Here is a 21987-nt window from a genome sequence, read left to right as displayed (position 1 = left end):
GCATTTTTGACTACATATTGTAAAGTTGCTACCTATCCCCTATTTAAACAGAAGGAATCTGTACTTTTAAGACAATTTCATCTTAACCCAGGTTCTGTCTTCAGTGAATAAAAAGAGGTGTAAGAATTAAGGAAAACAAAAGTAGAATGATTGAAACTGTTAGCGAGGTAAATCTGAAACCTGCTTGGCACTGGCTAGGCCTATAAGGGTTCCCAAAGACAGAACCAGTTAAGAAGCCTGAGGGCAACTCAATCAATACCAAATAGTTAAAAAAAAAATTGTAGCTGAAAGCTGAACAGGAAAAATGTCATTCTAAATGTTACCTCAGAAGCATTCAGAAGGAACTACCCAAGAAGAAAACAAAACTTTAAACTAGCAATTCAATTTTCCTCTTTCAGTGGTTTCACGACAAAAACAAAGCAACATAAAAATGGGGTAAGGGATTAACAGGTACAAACTATTAGGTATAAAATAAGCTACGGGGATGTGTTGTGCAGCTTGGGGAATAGAGTCAACATTTTGTAATGACTACAGATGGAGTATAATCTTTGAAAATTGTGACTCTTTATGTTGTGCACCTGTAACTTACGGGTTTTGTACATCAGCTATACTTCAATTAAACAAACAAACAAAAAAAGCAAAATAAAAATGTATTCACAGGGCTCTCAGAAACTCACTCAGTATTTGAGAACAGAGTGAGTCTTCAAGTAAAGTCTTCAAAGTAAAGTCCTGAAGACTTAACATTTTAGCCCCTATTGTCGGATCACAGGCACTAATAGTGATTCATCCCCACCTCCCCTTTATCTCTCACTTTGAGGAGAAGGGACCAAGAGAGGGACAGGACGAAGGGGCGAGGAATTGAGAGGGGCAGAAAGGACTGTGCCGACCTAACTACAAACTTCAGGTGACAACAAAGGCACTGGGCTCTTCTGGAAGAATTGGAACTGATGAAGGAAACCCACCACCAGTGGTGTTAGGAGCCCAATGTCAAATTTCATTTTCTTCTGGAACAAATATAAGGCTGTATGTCAATTATACTTCAATTAAAAAAAAAAAAGTTTTCCTTCTTTTCTGCCTATTTATTTTAGACAGATGGTCATGGATACTATGAAGATGAGCTATAAGTGCAAAAAAACATATAGGCATATACACATATGTATATCCACGTAATATACACTTATGTAAATATACATATGCACATACACATGTAACATGAAAACGCCACGATCACATGGGAAAAAGCTAAGTAACCTCACAGTTACAAAATAAGCAACTCCAAAATATGTAAAAAAGGCAAACACACAGAAACAAAGCTCAGCAAGGAACAAGCACAAGCCAAGCACGCGCGAGCGGGGACGGCCAGAGCTGAGGGTCTCATTACCTGCGACGGCACAGTCTGTGAACTGTTCCCCGATAGTTGCTAACAACAACTCTTTCCAAACTGTGGACTGGTGCGGGAAAAGAATAAAAAGCAAAACAAAAGAAAACCAAAGAAAAGGAACACATACACATTTTTAAACAATTATCTTCAGGAGCTACCCAAGTCACATTTTCTTTAACCTCTCACGCCCTTTCCACGCCCGTATCTGGAGCCCGCAGACATCGCTGAATCACAGGCGTAAACGCCCACGTGGTGGCATATGTTTGTATTGTTTTACACATCGCTTTGCACAGAGAGATACAAGGGATCCCAAGTCACAAACTCTGTGTCCACAAAACTGTGGGGTCCGAAGCCACAAAGCTAATCTCTAGTGCCACCTCTGATGAAGTTGAGAACAACGTGGGAAAAATGCATTCAAATGACCTACACTTTTCCAATTTCTTTGCCTCTCACTGATTCAAAATGTATCAGCTGGTTATAAGTGAATGCTATTAGGACCATCCTTCTCTTCAAAACCCTTTCCTGCTTTTCCTGCAGTTTATAAGGTACTTCCAAGGTTACACAAGTGAAGAACACTTAAAGAAATTTCTGGTTTACTGACTACCAGAGATTTGCAGATTTCCATTCACTTGAAGGTATTTTGTTTCTGCTAAGTGACTGAACTGTGGTGTGTGTGTGTGTGTGTGTGTGTGTGTGCGCGCGCGCGCGCACGTGTGCATTTCCCTGGAAGAATCAGTGCACGCACTACTCCACCTCTTCCCTATGAGAAAACCTTGAGCCTCTTCTACCCAAGATCCCCTAATGCCATCCAATCAACAGCCAGCATCCACGCACAGGTAACTGGAGGCCTCCAAGTTCTTTCTAGTTACTCCTCCTCGAAAAGTTCTTGGTTCCGTATCTCTTCCTTGTCATGGTTCACAGGCCCTGAACTCCACCAGAACCGGGTTTGAATCCTGACAGCCGGCTTAGAGCTGTACCCTGGGCAGGCTATTAGCCTCTCTGAGCATCAGTTTCCTTCAGCGAACAGGGAATAATAATAGGACCGACCTCCCAGGGCTGTTGTGACCATCAAATTAGTCAACAAATGTTGCGTTCGACGGGCTCAGTACTGTGATTGCAACAACAGCACTGGAGATGTAAGATCCATTCCATAAACAGCTGCGTGTTTGCTCTGGACCAGGCGCCCACTATATATTAACTATAATAAGAGTATGTATTATCAAGTTCTAATGAGCTCAAAGCAGCCTCGTTGAATTTTTAACCAAGACCACAGCAGTTAACCAGCATGACTTTTCACTCTCAAGGAGGGTTTTTTCTCTTTCCTAGACCCTCCGTTCTGGTCTACCTGTCTCCCACCTAGAAACCATCCCTTCTGTTTTTTATCTGTCTCGTCTGCAGTCTCTTACGCTATTAGGAACAAAGATGAGTGTTGAGAGGAAGTTAGGGGAAGGGGACGTTCCCTCTCCTGCTGTGAATTCAGAGGAGGTTGACCCACCGGATTCCCACTGGCCAGCAACAAAGAGAGGGCTGAGCCGCTTGGGATGAGGACACTTGTGCAGATGTGAAAGCGTTATTATTTGCGACTGAATGTGGTCAAGTGAGCTGACAAGGAGGGAGGACAAACTTGTCTTTCAGCTACCTTTCAGCCAACGCTGACATCATGATTGTTTCTACCAGAAGTCAATGTCTACTGCAAGTAAATAAAGAACATGGCAAGGGAAACGTGTTCTTATGGAAATTCAAACCAACTTTCTCTCCTTTTAGGGGGGCAGGAAGAGAGAGCTTCACAGGCCTTGCTTGGTTTTCTGTTTGCTCCCCTGACGTTTTAAAAATTATATATGCCAAATACTAGCCAAATCTCGTAGCTACGCATCTTAACGATAGTTTGCACCTTTAACAAACAAACTGGGTCATGTCTTTAGGTTTGTGCTTATCGGGAAATGATGCAAGGTCAAGCCTATGGGTCCCTGGAGATGTTTCAGTCCTTTGAGCTCATCCACATGCAAGAAACCATGAAAAGGTGAGACTGGGCAGCACGTGTCCTTTCATCCATCTTCAAAGGCGGCTTAAGAATAGATCTGAATGCTCTTTTCAGTCAGTACAATGAACTACAGCCCACTCCTGGGAAACCCAGGTTTCTGAGGCTTGACCACTGCCAACCAGCGCCCGAGCAGGCCGTGCCATCAACCAGGGTTTCATCAACCCCAGAGGGAGACTGGACACAGCCTCGCGTGAAACCCCAAAGAGCGGTGAGATGCAAGGCCTCGCACGCATCCCCACTCTCTGTGCCAGGGTCGTTCTCAGAAGTGCTTGTCGCCCCGGTGGGGAAGCCTTTGCTGGGAAGGATCCTGCTTCTCACAACGTAAACCCACTTCCACATGTCGGTTACGGCTGTGGAGGACGTGACAGCCCTAATCAGCTTTTCTGTCAAGTTTATAGGCATGTCGCTGTTCAGAACTATAAGATACAGTCACACTATTACAGCATTTCTACAGAGACTCACAATATATTTTCAAGGTGACAGTGTAAGGCAGAAAACCACCAAGGTCAGAATAGAATTTCTCACCCCCAGTCCCGTTCTGAGTCTACCAGGCGGACTGCCTAAAACGCACAAGAGGTTCATCATAAGCAGTCAACAACCCCGAACTTAGCTTCTAGAAAAGGATGAGAACAAACCTACCGTGCTGTCCTTGGGAACTTTCATCTTCCATACGCCACCCTTTGCATTACTCTCCTCTTCCCTGGATCAAAGACCAATGTTCACAGTTACAATCACGGATTAAGTAGCTCTACATACATCTAGTTTAACAATGGATGACATTAAAAACAAAAAACAATGGAGCATTCTGCAATAAACTCTCCCCGGTTCGTTTTACTGGAAACAGAAGCAGATGAAAGAAAAAGGAAGGGGATGGAGATGGGGAGGGAAGAAAGTGAGATTCAGGGGTCAAAAGGGTAGGGAAGGTGATGGGACACCAGGTTCTCATCCGCAAGGAGGTGGTGATGAGAGGTTCCCTAGACCACCCGGGGGGGACAAACTAATACAAGTGCTTCACATGTGTGAAGGCCTTTACATTTCAATGTCATGCTCCTGACATCGCGTCATCTGATTCACATTTCAATCTTGTGTCATAAGCCTAATGGGGGACTCAGCCCCGGTAGAGGACATCTGCTGTTTCCCTGTGTAGTAACTGCTCCCTCTTCTGGCAAGAGCACCCCAACTTCCCTTTAAGGAGCTACTTGTCCCCTACTCTTATGCCAGACCCTTTCTGATATGGCTGATTCCATATCCTAGCTTTAAAGGTGGGCTTATGACCCAGGTTTGCTTCCTAGTCTTTATGATTGGCCAGGGATGGAAAGGCAACCCACACTGGGCCGATGAGAGCCTGCCCTGGCATTTTATTGGAGCTGGTGAATGCTGACATTGACAAACTTGTAGGGCTTAAGACTGGAGCTTATAAAAGCCATTTTGTCACCACAAACGGGAGAACCTGCCTGAAAATTAAAACAAGGCAGAGAAAAGCAAAGCAAGTCTGACGGAGAGTGTCAGATTCCTAATAAGAATTGAGCACCCAGATCTGCCCAAAATCAGCCCTCCCGGAAGACTGTTTAGTTACAGAGGCCAAAAGATCCCTTTTTTTTTCTTTTTGGCTCAGTTTACGTTTCTGCCATTTGCTACCAAAGAGCTAAGATATATTCCCATTTTATTAATCAGTAAATGGCTTAGATCAGTTGAGGGACATGATGCAAGGATTTACTACTAATTGGGACTCCAGCCTAGGCAAACTGGCTTACTGTCCTCCACCCTCAACACTACTCCAGCTATTAAAGAAGAAAAGACACCTTCCCCTCGACCCTGGGCCATGATCGGTATCATACACTTTCTATGTGGTCCACGTGAGGTATGTCTGAGTTTATATGATCTTTGTTCATAAAATAGATGTGGGTACCACATCTGTTCCCTCATCTCCCCTCCAGCCTATAAGCTTTTTCACTCCACTGTCCAGGTCATTATTGAACAAGTGAAAGAAGAAACCCAAATGATGCCACACCCCCATACAAAGACCTGCGTGGCACCTTCAGCGAGCTAATGAGGACCTATGTATTGTGAGACTGCAATGGGGTCCTCCATGTGCGGAGGCTGAGACACCTGGTCATCACTCTGGAGCACACGGGGAAAGGGGTAGAGGGAAGGGGTCTACTTCAAAATTAAATCATGGCTAAAATGACTCTGCAACACCACCAGGAGAAAATTACTTTGGCGTTCCAATTTGGCATGAAGTTATTTTATTACGTTCACAACCATTTCCCTCCCACCTTAACCTCAAACTATACAGAAGACACTTACCAAAGTGGTCGCCTCTCTCCTCTCATTAAATGATAACTACATCTCAAAGGCAGGCTAGTCACAGGAGGAATATTATTGTACACACTCCAGAATATCTTTAAAAGAAAAACACTTTGTTTAATACACCCAGTATTGACTTACTGTGCCTCTAGCTTATAAAATTAATAATGCATTAAAGAAAAATCAGATTCTCATTAAGTCCTATCCATTCAAACTAGATTTTTCTCAGTATTCCTTGTAATTTTCTGCTAGAAAATGTAACATAACACTAAAGAATGTTCTTTTCTGAAGGCAGGCTAAGTTGTACGCTTCAGGAAGCTATGGTTTAGCAAACATCCCTATGCAATGTGTCTCCACATGAAACAGGGTAAGGATCTTGCTAATGATTTTTCTGACAGGTATATGGCATCTAATAAAGCCTGTAGTGCTGAATATATGTACTGAACCATATTTCCTTATGACACAGACTCTGTCTTCTTTCTAAGCCTAGAAAGAGTGTGTTACACTTTGGACTGGGGGATGGGGTACAGAGGAGGCAAGGAGGGATCACCTCATGTGCTCTGTCCCCTTCCTTTCCTCTCCCAGAAGGAAAAGGGAATACCTCAGCTGCCAAAGCCACAAGTTGCCCAAGATACACGGTGTTAGGAATTCCATGATTGTGTGTTCTCCAAACTCACAGAGTGAAACCCAAGCCCCCAGTACGATGGAATTAGGAGGTGGGGTCTTTGGGCATAATTAGGCCATAAGGATGGAACCGGCCCCCCACCCCCCATAATGGGATTAGTGTCCCAACAAGAAAAGGAAGAGAGTTAGCCCTCTCTCTCCACCATGTGCAGATATAATGAAAAGATGCCCATCTGTCTATAAGCCCAGGAAGACTGCCTTCACCAGGACTTGACCATTCTGGCACCCTGACCTTGAACTTCCAGCCTGCAGAACTGTGAGACATCAATGTTTGTTGTTGAAGGCACCCAGTCTATGGTATTCTGCTATAACAGCTGGAACTAAGACACAGGGTGGCTGGTAGTCAGAAACAAATTACATAAAAATAATAGAGTAAGAGCAACAATGAGAGTAACAGAAGCAACAGTAATAGGGCCAGGATTTGGTCTATGACTTTTACGTGTTTCTGTAATTTATCTTAACGACAACCTAATTAGGAGGTACAATTATTATTCTTGTTTTATAGATAAGGAAACTGAGGCACACAGACTCATCCTCCCAAGCACCACTGTGTGGTTATGACCATCAGGATTAGGACAAGAAGTGAGTTTACGAAGAAGAAAACCCTTCCCAGTTTGTTTGGAATGGCACCAAGAATCTCTACGCTACGAACTCTACGCATAGAATTACTATACAAATGAAAAACATCACTCTGCGTGGTGAAGTCAGTCAGGGGTGGTTGTCTGGGTCTCCTAGTGGATCTGAGGAGACCAGAACAAGCAACAGAACAATTAGAAACATGAATCCAAGGGCATCATGAATGCAGCAGCATAGGTGGAAGGAAATTTTATCGATGTTGAATGATAATCCTTATGGGTTGTTTGAGCCCACGTTGTAAAAAAACTGAAGCCAAATTAACTGCAAGGCCAGCACCAGGGAATGATCAGATAAAACTGAAGGCAAAAAAAAAAAAGACAAACCACCTGACAATAGATTTATTAAGAATACCTTATAAGAACCTGCCATAGAGCACAGGGAACTCTACTCAATACTCTGTAATGGCCTATACGGGAAAAGAATCTTAAAAAAAAAAAAAGTGGACACATGTATAACTGATTCACTTTGCTGTACACCTGAAACTAACACATTGTAAATCAACTATACTCCAATAAAAGTTATTTTAAAAAAGAATATGACAAGAAAAAAAATTTTTTTAATGTCAGGAAAAAAACAAAAAATAAACAAACAAAAAGAATACCTTGGGTCCCTTATACTAAAACGGTGCTAATGTAGGAAGTAACTGAAAATAGCTCTGTAGTAACAGTAGACCTCAGACATCTGTCTTTGTGGAGATACCCACCTTATAAATGGTTTGCTATCAGTGCAAATAATAAGATTACTCCAATATTTCAGTAATAGCCTGTGGTGTGGGTGTGAATAGGCAGAGCTGGAATTTGAGGCCAGGCGGTTGGATTCCAAAACCTGCAGCCTTAACCACTAAGCTATTTCCTCTGCAGATATTACTACATATTTTAGGCACATCTTTCTCCAGTCCTAGAAGCCATGGACCAGGTAACGAGGTCATGGACGAGGTCACAGAGTGAAGGGCACCTGTTGAAGATGTTTTCCCACCAGCACGTGCCCTTAATCACACTGACTATGCCACTGCCTTAGCTCTAGCCTAGGACTTCTGCAGTGACGTGGCAATGACCTGTGCAGAATTTATGGACACACTTATGCTAGAATATACATCCCTGCTTCCACCAAGAGGACTTTGGTGCCAGCAAACTTCAAGTCTCCTAAAAGGCATACCAGGCCAAAGCACCTGCCCTCACACCCTTGCCAAAGTTCTCAAATCCTAACTTTTCACCCAGTGTTTGAAGCACCTTGGAAAACACAACAAAATGCTTCTCCCGTTCCAAAGGTGAGAAAATCACACTAAGGATCATGCTACAGTGTGTAGCTTTAGAAGCTTCTCTTGAAAACACAGACAGACAACTGATTTTGTTAGTCTTGGCAAATCTGAGAGGAGGAGATTACAGCCCAAGAAGATACAGTGAGAGACTTCACCCTGACCTTAACGTACTTATTCAAGTGCATATTTGCATGTTTCTGCATGAACACAAAATGAGAGTGAAATATGCGGTGACCTCACTGAAAAGAGCCCCATGAAAGTCCGTGGCACTAAGTCAGTCTGTTTCCATATTGCAAACCTCACGCAGTGTGTGGAATACTCGTCAAGCATGTAGGATGGCAAAAGAGCTGAAGGAAGGAACCCGGCATCACACAGCTCCTTAGACCTCCTTCCTCCCCTGCGGAAGCGAAAGCGCTGTTTCACTGGAAACGTGACTAATTCCTGGTCATATTCTCCGTAACATCCTTTTATGTTTGTTAAAGCATCTAAAGTTTACTACAGATAGAACCTTGCAAACAGATTTCAAAAGCCCTTAGACTTACAATTAATTCTAAGTGGCCTGCAAACAGTAGATTTCAGTAAAACTAAGCACAATGTTTATTACTAATAATGAAGTGTTTTTTTCAAAAGCCTTAATGACAACCCGAGGAGAGGGAGGGAAGTCAGGCATCACTTATTCAGTCAACATGTGTTGGACACCAAGGAAGAGCTTAGTGGATGTTTTTTAATTCACAGCAGACACAACAGGCTGAAAGCCAAGTGTTTCTGACCTGGGAGAGCCAGGTAGTGGAGAGAGAAATGGGTTTTGCTTTGCATTCCAAAGGGCTTGACTTCAAGTGAGAACCAAAGTTTGGAGGACTGATGGGGGAGTGGGCAATTTCTCACCACGCAGTTAAGTCAATGAATGAAAAACAAAGTCCGAGTTAGGGAGCTAAGTGGGGTTCACACATTGAGAGAACAGGAGAAAAGTTGGGGGAAACAGCAGAGCAGTGTGTATTCGGCTTCCTGGGTAAGGCCCATAGGTACATGTTTATTGATGTTAATATTTTTCAGTGCACAGGGCTTTCACTTTGGTGAAAACCCAAAGACGTGATTGGACTCAGAAGCTTATACACCATTTTAACAAAGGATGATAAATTGTGGAGAGTGACCAGACAAAGGAAAGGGGGTCTGGGGTCCCTAGAGGTGGTATATGGTGTGACTGTGCTGAGGAAATACAGGGTACACACATTTGCTTAGTAGGTTTGTTATGCAGACTCAAGTGGTAAGAAAAAGGGATACCTTTACAAATGTAAATTTATGTCACCTTTAAAAGGGTAATTTATGCCCTGATTTCAGGCAGATAGAGGAGGTCAGAGAGCTCCTCCTGGGTCTGCTGTTTTTCAGCTGCCTTCAGTTCAAAGTAATTCTTAAGTTAAAGTGACATTTTTGGGGTGGCATATTCTGATCCCCCTTGAGAGACCAAGTTTTACATCTGAAGTGACTGAATCACTTTCACTTTGCAAGATTTAACCTCCCACCCCACCCCACCCCACCTGTACAACGGCTGCCACTGCCAACATGCCAGCAGACAGAGGATCCAGGTACTTTGACTTCAGTTCTGTTTCTGCACAACTGGGTTGTGACTATAATGTTGATCCCATCGCGTACCCCATGAATAAATTAAATGACAGCTACATAATCCTGTTATTCTCGATACTAAGCTTCACTAAACAGAACTATGAAGTAGACCTGCCTGCAGGGCTTTCCCTCTCTTTTTTCAGGAGGGAGTTTCTCTCTTTCTTCCCTCGACCCTATCCCTTCACCCAAATGGTTCACTGCAGGTCATTCTATTGCAGGATGCCACCCACCGTGGGCTGCCCTGCTGTGTTCCAGGGCAGCAAGGACTTTGAATCAATCTATCATTCTCCATTATCGGTCCTGACCTATAAAACCTCTCCTCCCAAAAGGGACAGCCCCCCTTTCCCAATGATTTGCAAAGCAATCTGCTGTCCTACCTTAATGACCTGCGAGAGCACAGCAGCTCCACAACCTTCTGATAAGGGATGATGCCTTGATATCACCAGCCATACACAGGTGTATAAGGAAGAGTCTCTTCATTTTAAGAGACTGTATCTATATCTCTCTGAAGACCTTCTGTTTATGATAAATGATGCTGGATATCCATTTACAGAAGAAATATGAAGCTTCTGTTTTCCGTAAATTTAAGTAAAAAGTCGGTCAATTTATGGGACCACTGCGTAGGACACAGAACAACAGGACGCAGTGTGGCAAAACCTTGAAGGTGATACCTGAGGTGGGTGAGAATGCTACACAGGAATGAGTTTTCAGGGCTGGAATTTTGGTCTTGTGGTAGCAAGGGGGCACTCCCCTGCAAATCGTATCTGGCCGGTAACTGCCTTCTCCCACAGGTAAAATCAGGCTTGTTCAGAAGCTGTGTTCTATTCCGCGCTGCATGCATTTAGGACTTAAAAACACAGAAGAAATGTGGAAAATTTGGAAATGTTTACAAAAGGGTAAAAGGAATCATTAAGTGCCTGGAAAACACATCTAGATGAAACATGGGATTTTCCAAGAAAGGCAGGTAAGGAGGGAATAAATTTAACTCCAAGCAGAGGACATTACTGGCAGCTGTGATGAGAGCCCTCAGCAGGGGTCAGTGGGACAGCTGGAGACACAGGCCTCCCTCACTCCTCAGTCAGGGTGGACCAAAAGCAAGAGGACGGACCTAGAAAAGGAGGGAGTTCCAGTCCCAGAGCACAGCATGATTGGCTGTTTCTACCACGTTTCGGGCCACTTGCCTCCCAGCCTCAGCCCCTCCAGCTAACAAACGGGGATAACAATTCCTCTGCCACCCCCATCAGCATCTCTGATTTGCTGAGGGCCTCAAAGTACAAAAAGACATATTATTCAATATGTCCTGATGGAAAGCAATCATTAATACCACATGATAATTACACTGCATCTAAACATAGATGAGGGAAAAACAGACATGATTAGGGATGTAATTTTTTAGTGCTGACAGAGCAAGAGTTCAGGAATCAACATCTAACCACAAAATAAAAAGACAGTGGGGCAAAAGCATATCCTCAAATGACTTTAAAATCAGCACCCAGGCTAGTTCTCAAATACTAAGGACTATTCACAGATATTAAGGACACAGGCTGAAATCCCCAAACTCATCGACAAGTTAAATACATTCTCATAAGTAGAGGTATTTGCAGTGGTATAATCTGGGGAATGACTGCTTGAAATAAATCATCTAGAAGTAGTGGTACAGAGTTTTGTGATTTAAAACATGATTGAGGAATGTACAACAAGATGTTCCAATAGAAGCAGGCCAATAACGGCAGACGAATTCATTATTATCATCCAGCACTTACTAGGTGATTTTTACGTCCTTGTGCCATTTCATTCTCACAACCTCATGATGCAGTTGGTATCACAATTATTCCCATCTTAAAGATGAGCAAACAGATACAGAGAAATTAAGCAACTTGCTTGAGCTACTAAGTTGCAGGTGTGAGATACCAACCCAGGCAGTGTGACCACCCTACACCCAGGCCCACAACCTCCCCGGTCAACCGATGAAGCTGAAGTGTAGAATCCAACCTTCCGTAAAAGCTGCCAACGGCTGAGGGCTTACTAAGTACCAAGCGCTACTAAGAACTACGCAATCTCATTTAACCCTCGCTCAACCCTAGGGGGAGGAACTGCTACCACCTGTTTTACAGATGGAGAAACGGAGGAGGACAGACACATCAGACACACGACAGAACTTCCTGACCCCTTGGGGCAGTGTTTCATTATCATCCCCCTATGTTGAAGGAGCCCTTTTCCTAATCATTTTCTTGTGAAACTTTAATACCACCACTATATATCTCTTTATGTACTGTATGCCTATCTGTGCTTTCTACATAAAAACAGCATGATTTTTTTGGCCACACCAAGCATCAATTTTTGTCGCCATTGAGAATGTGTGGTTACAGCTTAACAGATCGTTATGTGAGCAGTCTGCTGTGACAGGAGAGTGGTTCATTTATTAATTTCTCATTCATTCATTGGATCCTTCAGTATGTATGGAGTGAAAGGAACCAGGAACAATATAGTACTCCATTTATATGAGGTTCAATACAAGACAAAACCAATGCATGGTGACAGAAATGTGAATAGTGGTTGCTTCCGGAAAAGAAGGACTGGTAAGAAGAGGGCATGATGAAGGACTTCCCGACAGCATGGAATTTTTTAATCTTGATCCGGGTGACAGTTACATGTTTGCGTATCTTTGTCAAAATTTACCAAACTTCTACACTTAAGAAACCTGCATTTACTGAATAAATTATATCCCAATGAAGTTTTTAAGAAGGTATTTCCTAGTATGTGCCGGCCTGGGTACTTTAAATTGGTCCCTGAAGACCCTATGTCGCTTGCTGCCAGATACCAAGGCTCAACCAATGCTCTGTTGTCATCACACAGGGTCAGGGAAACAAACTAATCCCTCGGTGTAACTTTACCAATGTCTTCCTGGAATCCCAGGCACAGTTCTGATGATCCAATGTCACAATAGCGTGGGAAAAGTCTAATGAGGACCTCAAAAAAAAAAAAAAATCAGTGGGCTCTAAGAACTTCTACATGAGGAGAGGCTTTAGAATCAAGTGCTCTGAGGTTTACACAGCGGTGCTGGGAAGAGGTAACAAGGTCCATAATGTCACCACGGGGAGAAGTGAAGGGGACCCCTTCCGGGACTCTGAGAGCATCTGTCCCTCTGGACGGTGGCCCACGTGCTGTCTTGTGACACCGCTTGTACTTGGCACTGAACGCTTATTTACAACAGCACTGTTATTCTGCTCTCCACATGCTTAGGTCATTTTCTCAAATAGTTCAGAGACAGCCTGTGGTAGGGACTGCGTCTTTACACCCGGCTTAGGGCCCTCTGTGGCCACACGAGGCACCTTACAATCAGATTCCTGGGGCTGCATAACCGTGAGTACTAAATTTCCTGAACCAGATACTGGGAGAAGTGTCTGAAAAAAGATCTCTGCACAACTCCTGTGCAAGTGAGAGGCTGCCGAAGAGACACCGATCTATTGGAATTTCTAAGACATTAAAAGATTTAAGGGCAGAACACACGATTTAAAACTGGCCCTTCTAGAAAATTCAGGACACACAGTCAATGCAAGTATGAAGCAGCCTTAAAAGCCTTATCTTGTGTACAACAATGTATTAAACTAGAGGAGGGAGAGAAACTTGATAGAATTTGCTTTGAAAACACTAATGTGATCAACTAAATAAACCAGGTGGTTTTTTTGTTTTTTGGTTTTTTTTTTAACGTTCATCCTAAGAGTTGGGTAGAGAAAGAACTAAGAGATCTAAGAGCTTACATTTGCTGACAACCTACCATGTATCAGGTCTCCTGCTAAGCCTGATAAAGACATCATCTCGTTCGGTCCTCATACCCACCCATGGAGGCAGGTGCTACCATCACACCAGTCTTACACAAATTAAAGGGCTGATCCCTGCCCAGTTTAGGATGATGGAATTTGAACGTGGAGTAGGACACGGGTCCGACACCTTCCACTTTCAGGCTCAACACTATCCTGCCCTGTGACCTTCAGTAAGCTTGCAGGTGGGTGCCAGGGCCTCTCACCGATGGCAAACAGAGCCCAGAGAGGGAGCGGCTGAGCTGGTGCTTAAATGAGGACACAGAGCGGTATCGTCAAAACCACACCAGAGGCACGAGGGTCTGGGAGACGATAAGGTTCCACACGTCACCAAGAGAACAGCAGGCCACTCGGGCACGTGCTCAGCTGGCCTTTGGGGTAGACGTGGCTGAGGGCTGCTCTGCCAGAGTGGACATGAGAGCTGAGGTCAGGGCACAGCCCCGGGTGGGCGCTGCCAGCACACCACAGGTCTCAGGTTGGATGATTAACTGTCCCACGTACAGCAGGTTTCTTGATCTTACCTGTACCGTTTGTACTGTGTAGATTTTCTTCAGATTTGATGCGCATTCAGCTGCTGTGGCACCAGGGAGGGATCTAAGCAAACAGAAGCAAAAGAGCAAAGAAACAAGGAAAATGTTTCAGTGTTCATGAAACATTCCACAGTGTAATGTAAGTCTGCAGGTCTTCACACAAATCAGGTCTGAAACCACAGACGCGGACACTTCTGGGATGCTGGTTAGAATTTAAAATGTGAAACTCCTACTTCGTCAAGTCAGGTGTTCGCGTCTCCTAAAAATAAGCATATTTATCCTGTGGAGGTTTAACAGGAAAACTGGAAATGTAAGAAACACATTGGAAACCTTAAAATCACATTTTAAAAAATACAAAAATAACCATGTTGCAACCAAGCCTTTTTGGCCTAGGACTCTGGATAGGAAACTGGGCCTGTTGTATAGGTGACAATGACAATGACCGTGCAGGGTCCTGACCTGGTTATACGTTTGAAAAATCTGTTAGTTCCTTGGTGGTAAATATTCATGAACTCTTGGGTGACCTTTTGCCAACTTTAAGAAAACATGATTACTAAAAGTCACCCTTCGCCTCACTTGAATTTGCACGTGTTTCCAAAACACCTGCCTTTAGAAAATACTTTCAGTTATTTTCTCTGGCGGATTTAATTAGCTCTGCTGAACTCTGCGGTCAGAATACGTTCATCTTTAGTTTGCCGTATGTTCCACTAGATGGCAACATACTACCAGCTTATTCACCAGAAGAGCCATCCGCTGTGACGACGGGCTTTACCCAGCACCGTGCCCTGGGTTTGGGGGTAACAGGACGTGGTCTCATCAATCTGCAGAAGTGAAGCTTCTCCACCCTTGCTACCTCTCCTTTCTCCCTACACTGCATTAGCAGGTCTCGCTCAGGAATGTTGGGGTCCAGCGACATCAGGCCTAAGGTTGAAAAACTCAAGTAATGCTCGACAGCCCCATGTCTGGCTGTAAGAACTAAGAGGCTGGCGGTGTGGAGCAAGCACCAGCTCACAGCTGACCCACCAGGATCTGGAATCTATAAAAGGAATGCTCCTTACCAGCCACTGACCCTCCGAGACGCAGTCCCCAGGGGACCTCAAGATGGTGAACTTCCTGGCAAGACATGTGCACAAAACTGAGCCCGCTCAGAGGTGGAGGGGATGGCAGAGCAGAGGGCGAGGCCCAGGTGTGCGGCAAGCATCAGGCACCAGGGGCACAGCTCTGCAGACTACAGTCCTGGAATTATGGACCAGTCGTATGGACCTGGGTGTTGAACCTGATATAAAAGACGCACTTCTGAACACAGCTCCCTAGCCTGGAGGTCACAAGGAAGCATAATTACGGGCTAGTGTGGAGGCAAACAAGGGACCCTGTTGAGCGGGCGGAGTGTGATAAATAAATCTTCCCCAAAGCACCAGGTTTACAACTCTTTTCTAGTTATTATGAGTGTGCTGGACGTTGTTTGTTTGACAAACGCAAATCCACAACCACCACCATGACTGCATTCTGCCGCCAGACCCGAAGCCTCAAATAGCTACGTTGCAGGACGTGATGAAGAGCAAGGCACTGGATCAGCACCTGCGACGGTGGCGTCTGACCCACGATGCATCCGTCGCTCTATCTGGACTGCCCGGGGTACGACAGTATTGACTTAGGTAAATACTAATTTGCTATTTGATACAGGTTTTATGCTGTTTGGGATTTAAATTACAAAAGGATTGGGGAAAAAAACTAAAAAAAAAAAACCCCCAAACCTTAACCTTTTCTGAGTAGGTTTTCACATGAACAATCTATTGCCTTTCTATGAAAATCTACTGGCATTTATTCTAATACTGACTTTTCTTCCTTTGAAGAGTTTAGCTGACTTCTCCACCAAATATGCCCGGAAGATATACCCCTGGCTGCCCAAAGCATATAGCAGAATATAGACAGGGTTCTTTCCCTAGTGGGATTGGGGGAGGGGGTGGTATAAGGATCCAAAGGTAGGAAATGTCCTTTGCATTTTTTCATTTTTAAAACTGTGTATTTTGAATTTTTACTAATTTTTAAAGCTACCATTCAATTTATGATGGTTTAGCATGAGTATAATTTGAGTGTTCACCTCATACAACATGTCAACTTAAGCAAATACAACATGAGAATACCACCATTTCACCCAGAAAAAAAAAATCACTGATAAACCTTTGCTTTATATGCCTCTTTTTAAATGCCTCCGTCTCCACGTTCTGGTCTTTTACTCATATTCTAGCAGGAGACAATTATACAAAGTCATTTAGGTCTGTTCAGTTTCACTGCACTAGGTTTCTGAAGAAACCTCTATAGTCTCCAGAGTCCAAGAAGGGCTCTAGCATGAAACAAGGAGGCAGCGCTTCATACGACAACAATGCCAGGGGCTGACGTGCATGGACTGAATTCTTGCTTGTGTGCTCAGCAAGTCACCTTCATCACAGCACTGAATCCTCGCAAGCCTGCGTATTCAGATGTCATTATTATTTCTTACCATTTTACAGCTGAGCAGCCCGGTGCCTACAGAGGTTTGATAAGGTGCCTCAGGCCACAGAAACCTGATTTGCATACAGGTGACCTGAGACTTCCTGCTCTTTACCCCTCACTGCTAAACCGTCCAGTCAAGCCATATACACACTTACTTTTTTTAAAAAATAAATTTATTTATTTATTCATTTATTTTTGGCTGCGTTGGGTCTTCGTTGCCGCGTGCGGGCTTTCTCTAGTTGCGGCGAGTGGGGGGTCTACTCTTTGTTGCAGTGTGTGGGCTTCTCATTGCGGTGGCTTCTCTTGTTGCAGAGCACAGGCTCTAGGCACGCGGGCTTCAGTAGTCGTGGCTCGCGGGCTCTAGAGTGCAGGCTCAGTAACTGTGACGCACAGGCTTAGTCGCTCCACGGCATGTGGGATCTTCCCGGACCAGGACTCGAACCCGTGTCCCCTGTGTTGGCAGGTGGATTCTTAAGCACTGCGCCACCAGGGAAGCCCCTACACACTTACATTTTTTAACGGAGTTTTATAATTGACTCTTGGTGTGTTCTCATCAAGGCTGCCGTTTTGCTGAATCCTACTTTTAATACAAGATTGTGTCCACGTTATGTTCTTCGAATAGTCTTTCCATCAGATCAAGGTAGAGAAGGTCCTCGCTAAAACCAACAGGATCACGCTCAACAACAGCTCTATTCTGCTTAACATCTTAGGATGCTGATGTATTGGTGTTTGAAAGGAAACGTGCCAGCTTCTATGGAAAATGACTTGCCTAGTGTCTTTTTTTTTTTTTAACATCTTTATTGGAGTATAATTGCTTTATAGTGTTGTGTTAGTTTCTGCTGTATAACAAAATGAATCAGCTATATACATATACATATATCCCCGTATCTCCTCCCTCTTGCGTCTCCCTCCCACCCTCCTTATCCCATCCCTCTAGGTGGTCGCAAAGCACCGAGCTGATCTCCCTGTGCCATGAGTTGCCTAATTTCTTAATGAAGGAGGTTGGATTCTCTAATTTTCAAGGTTCCTTCCAGATGCTGGACAGTTTTATGAATATCCAGGTGTCAAAATAAGAAAAATGCTGTCGGACCTTCTGGCAGTAGTGAATGGTTGGCTGGCTTGGCCAGCGCAAGGAAAGCCATTCTCCTGCAAGCCAAATCTGATCCAGACAGTCACTAGAAAACACTAAAAAGCCTATACCTCGTGCCTGAACCTCAGCCATCTTTAGCAAACAGAACTGGGCCATATCCACAAAATCAATTTTAAAATGGAAAACAAGCCGAGATTGGTAAGTGATCTGCCTTGTAAACAGGTCAGTCTGTACTGGACTTGCTGATTCAAAGTTGAACTGGAAGCCGTACCATCTACAGTTACTGTTTCTTAAAGTAGCAGTGCGGGCAGCTGCTGGCAAAGCTGCAGCCCCGGCAGCAGGCAGCCGGCAACCCTCTCTTCCCTTTTCCTCTAACAGAAAGTTGCGGCAACTGGAAGGGAAGTGTGTGTAGTGGATTTCAATGAAAGAAACTTTTTTTTTTTTTTTTTTACTGGTATCATACATACAGTACATTCTCACATCTTTAAAAAAATCTTTTGACTTCCTTCATGTTACAAACCCAAACCTCTCAACAGAACCCTAACCAAACCCTCTCTCTGCAGACCAAGGGCGCTCATCTAGGTAGAGGTGATGGGGCCTCTGAGGAGAAGACATCTGGCAATATCCAGAGACATTTCCGGTTATCACCACTGGAGGGGTGCCGCTGGCATCGAGTGGGCAAAGCCAGGGCTGGACAGGACAGCACCCGCAACAAAGGGTGATCAGGTCCAAAATGGCAAGAGTCCACGCTGAGAAACCCTGCCGTGTACGTGCAACAAACAGCCTAAGAAGACCCATAATTTATTTAACCACCAAAGATTCATTGCACACCTCTTTTAGCTGACGAGGACACAGCAGTGCTCATTCGAGATGAAGCCCTTGTCCTCATGAAGTGTATGCTCTAGAACTGGCACCCCTGCCTCTCTGAATTTCCCAGATTGCTAAAGGCAAAGAAACAATGTTTAGGTTCCTCTTTGTTGGCCTGGGAGGCAGGAAGTGTGAGAAAAAGTTGAGGGAGGAATATACCAGTAATATAACGTTGAATGTGGACAATCGCAGAACCAAGGAATCAGGACCTACTTTCACATTCTTTGAATACTATGTCACCCTCTCACAGTATACAGCTGGAGCTGAGAACACAGCAATGGAACAAGAAATGCCTCCTGGATGGATCAGGTTAAGGAGTTTGAATTGTTCCACTAGGAGTTTCCCCTTTAATTTAATGACAGTAATATAATAATGGCTTCCTTTTACTGAGCACGTACTATATGAGAGGGGTTTGCATATAGATCTCCAATCCTTACAGCAAGCTTGCCAGGTTGGTATCATTATCTCCATTTACAGACTAGGAAACAAACTCAGTGAGCCCGTTTTTGAGGAGCAGATCCGGGTTCTTTTCCTGGTCTCTCTGGCTCTGAGGCCCACGATCTTCCTCTTGGAGGAGGACGCTTCTCAGTAAAACACCAAGCAGTCACTGTCAGCATGGGTGGTCACAGACAGCGCATCTTCCGCCAAATCCCCCTCTCAGCCCTTCTTACGTTATCTCCTCCATCCTTGGGCCCACCCACTGCCCTTGCCACTCACTCCCTCCTCCACCACTACCCATTTAGCCACACTGCTGGGGGGCAGGGGCTGGGGGGGGGGGAAGGAGAGACGCGGGACAGGGTTAGACGCCACCAGAACCCTTGGCAATAACGATACCCCAAAACGTGATACAAGGAACACAATTCGGGAAGAACGCATTTACAGGTCATCATTTTCGGAGGCTGGACGTGAGAGGAAGATAATTTACCAAACAAAAGCCAAGCTGGGCTGTGGCAGGAAGGCAGGAAAGCAGAGGGCTTAGGAGGATGGTCTTTGAAATCGACAGAACTGAGTTCCAGCTCTGCCAGCCACCCGCTGTGTGACAAGCCTGACTCTCCTGACCCTCGCTTCCCCTTTCTGAGAATGGTCTCTACCCCTACTTAGACTGCTACTTAGACTGCAAGAGCTAAGGCGCATGAAGTATTTACACAGCAACTGGCATCTAACAAGCAACGGTTGCTGTCGTCACCAGCAGCAGCAGCAAGAGCGGAAGAGGAACAGAGGGGGAACCCATCACAACTAAGAGACACCGAGCACATTTTCTAATCTGTGGGACCGAGGGCAAAAATCCCAAGAAGTCTGTGAGAGTGACACAGAGCTGAGAAACTCCTGGGTCCATCCTCAGGAAAGAAAGCCCATCCGGTGCCAGTCTCTCTGGGCTTAAGGCCACAGCTTCGAGGAGCTGCTTCCACTTGGACCTGGCGAATCCAGAAGCTGTTATGGTTAAGGCAGGAGTGGGAAGGGATCCTCCTAGGTCTGCCAAGTAGACGATTAGTGTAAGATGTCAGGGGAACTCTTAATGTTACAAAATCCCCAAGAGTCCAGCTTTATATTGCCCTTGTGTGTCTTCAACTTAATCACGGAATTAGAGCAAATGCATCTTAAGATTCTCTATGTAAAACTGGTTAAAATCACTTTTCATTTGGGGAATTAGGAGAAGGCAGGAAGTTCAATAAGGTGGACCAACTATTCAACTTAAATGGTTTCCAGGCACATAACCACCATTTACATGCAATAATTCAATGTGTTATTTACAAATCATCTTTATCAATTCATTAAAGCAGGTTCCTGAGAATCTTCACAAGACAGAACTCATTTAGCTCAATTTGAGTCTGAGATGCTTCAAAGCATTTTTATACTCCCTCTTATTCAAGAGATGTTTACTGTGCTCCCGGTAGGTGAAAAGATCACACATTGTGTGCTACATGCATGCATTATTAATTAAACACCATGAGGTAAATAACGGTTGCAACCCCACTCTGCAGATAAGCAAACTAAGTCTGAGGGTGGCGACTTGCCCAAAGGCTCACAGTTGGCTAATAGGAGAGTTGGTACTTGAACCAAGGGTCCCTGGCAACCTGGCTCTTTGTCAGGAGCCTAAACTAATCACTTCCAGCATGACCCCCTACTCTGCTTGGTGCTGCAAACACAACGCTGCACCAAATACATCCTCAACTCTCCTGCACCTTGCAACCCTCAACCCTGACTTTCCAGCAGTCCAAATGTGCCTTCTCCATTAAACCCCACCTGGTTGCTGCAGGCTAAGCTCAGGAATAAAATTCATGGGGACAGATGCCTTTGTCAGTACCTCAGAAATTATCTTAACCATTCCTTGGCTAGCTCTCAGCAGACCACAGTACCACTTACCAGGGACCTGGATTTCTGGAGATGCTTCCTACAAAGGAAAGAAGCTGAAAACGTTTCCTCAAACCCTGCCCACATCCCTGCCACTTATATAGTCCATCAACCAGCAGCATTACCTGGGAGCTTGTTAGAGCTGCAGAGTCTCCAGGCCGCACCTGACACCTGCTGAATCCCAGGTGATCTGTCTATACATTAAAGTTTGAGGTTTGTTGACTTATATCATGTAAAGCAAATCACCATAAATGGGAAATAAAAGCTAATGGAATACAGACAGCATCATCGGAAAAATGTAAAAAAAAATCATCTTTTTTCACAGATGCATTTTCTTCATCACCCAAAGAGATGATTAAGACGGGGTTATCATTAAATGTGAAGGACAATCCTATAAAGGCACTTAAATATGGGTTTTAGGTGGGGCTCTCTTCTTTTTCTCTGCCAATTTTAAAGCAGGGAGTCCTTGGCTTAATTATCTCCTGTGACACTGGCCCCTAGTTTCCTTATTTGAGAAATACAGTGGCAGGTCCAGATGACCTCTCGAGTCCTGCCCAGCTCCCATATCTGAGGATATGAAATACGGGAGAACTGTGTCCCATTCACTGTTCACACGCACAGGGAAGCAGTGCTCGGTGGGGTTAGGGATGCCAGTGCTTGGGGTCACACAGTCCTTACCCCAAATCCCACTTCTGTTCTACGTTAGCTGTGTGACCTCAGGCAAGTTACTTGTCCGCGCCTCAGCTGTCTCATGTGTAAAATGTTGCTGGTACAGCCTACTTCAGTATTGTGAGGATTCTGTGGATAATTATGTACAGCTCCAGTCTAGTGCCCAGTGCACTGAAGTAAACAGCTGTGAACATTAATAGGTTAAAGTGAAAAAAAAAATGTTTAAAACTTTACATAT

General features: G+C 44.5%; 1 protein-coding gene across 6 annotated transcripts in view; it reads right to left on the bottom strand.

The window, feature by feature from the left end:
- EIF4E3 (eukaryotic translation initiation factor 4E family member 3) overlaps positions 1 to 21987 on the bottom strand; it is a 62533-nt gene that overhangs the window by 8742 nt on the left and 31804 nt on the right. For all 6 annotated transcript variants that reach the window (XM_068558579.1, XM_068558581.1, XM_068558582.1 and 3 more), the window contains 4 exons: positions 14270 to 14342; positions 5730 to 5824; positions 4062 to 4122; positions 1382 to 1448 (listed from right to left, as the gene is read on the bottom strand). In XM_068558579.1, the coding sequence (XP_068414680.1) occupies positions 1382 to 1448; positions 4062 to 4122; positions 5730 to 5755 (154 nt within the window). In that variant the 5' untranslated portion in view covers positions 5756 to 5824; positions 14270 to 14342. The remainder of the gene's footprint in view (positions 1 to 1381; positions 1449 to 4061; positions 4123 to 5729; positions 5825 to 14269; positions 14343 to 21987) is intronic.

The sequence above is a fragment of the Eschrichtius robustus genome, chromosome 12 (genome assembly GCF_028021215.1).
Source record: "Eschrichtius robustus isolate mEscRob2 chromosome 12, mEscRob2.pri, whole genome shotgun sequence".
Classification (NCBI taxonomy): domain Eukaryota; kingdom Metazoa; phylum Chordata; class Mammalia; order Artiodactyla; family Eschrichtiidae; genus Eschrichtius; species Eschrichtius robustus.
This window is presented reverse-complemented; position numbering and strand designations above follow the sequence as displayed.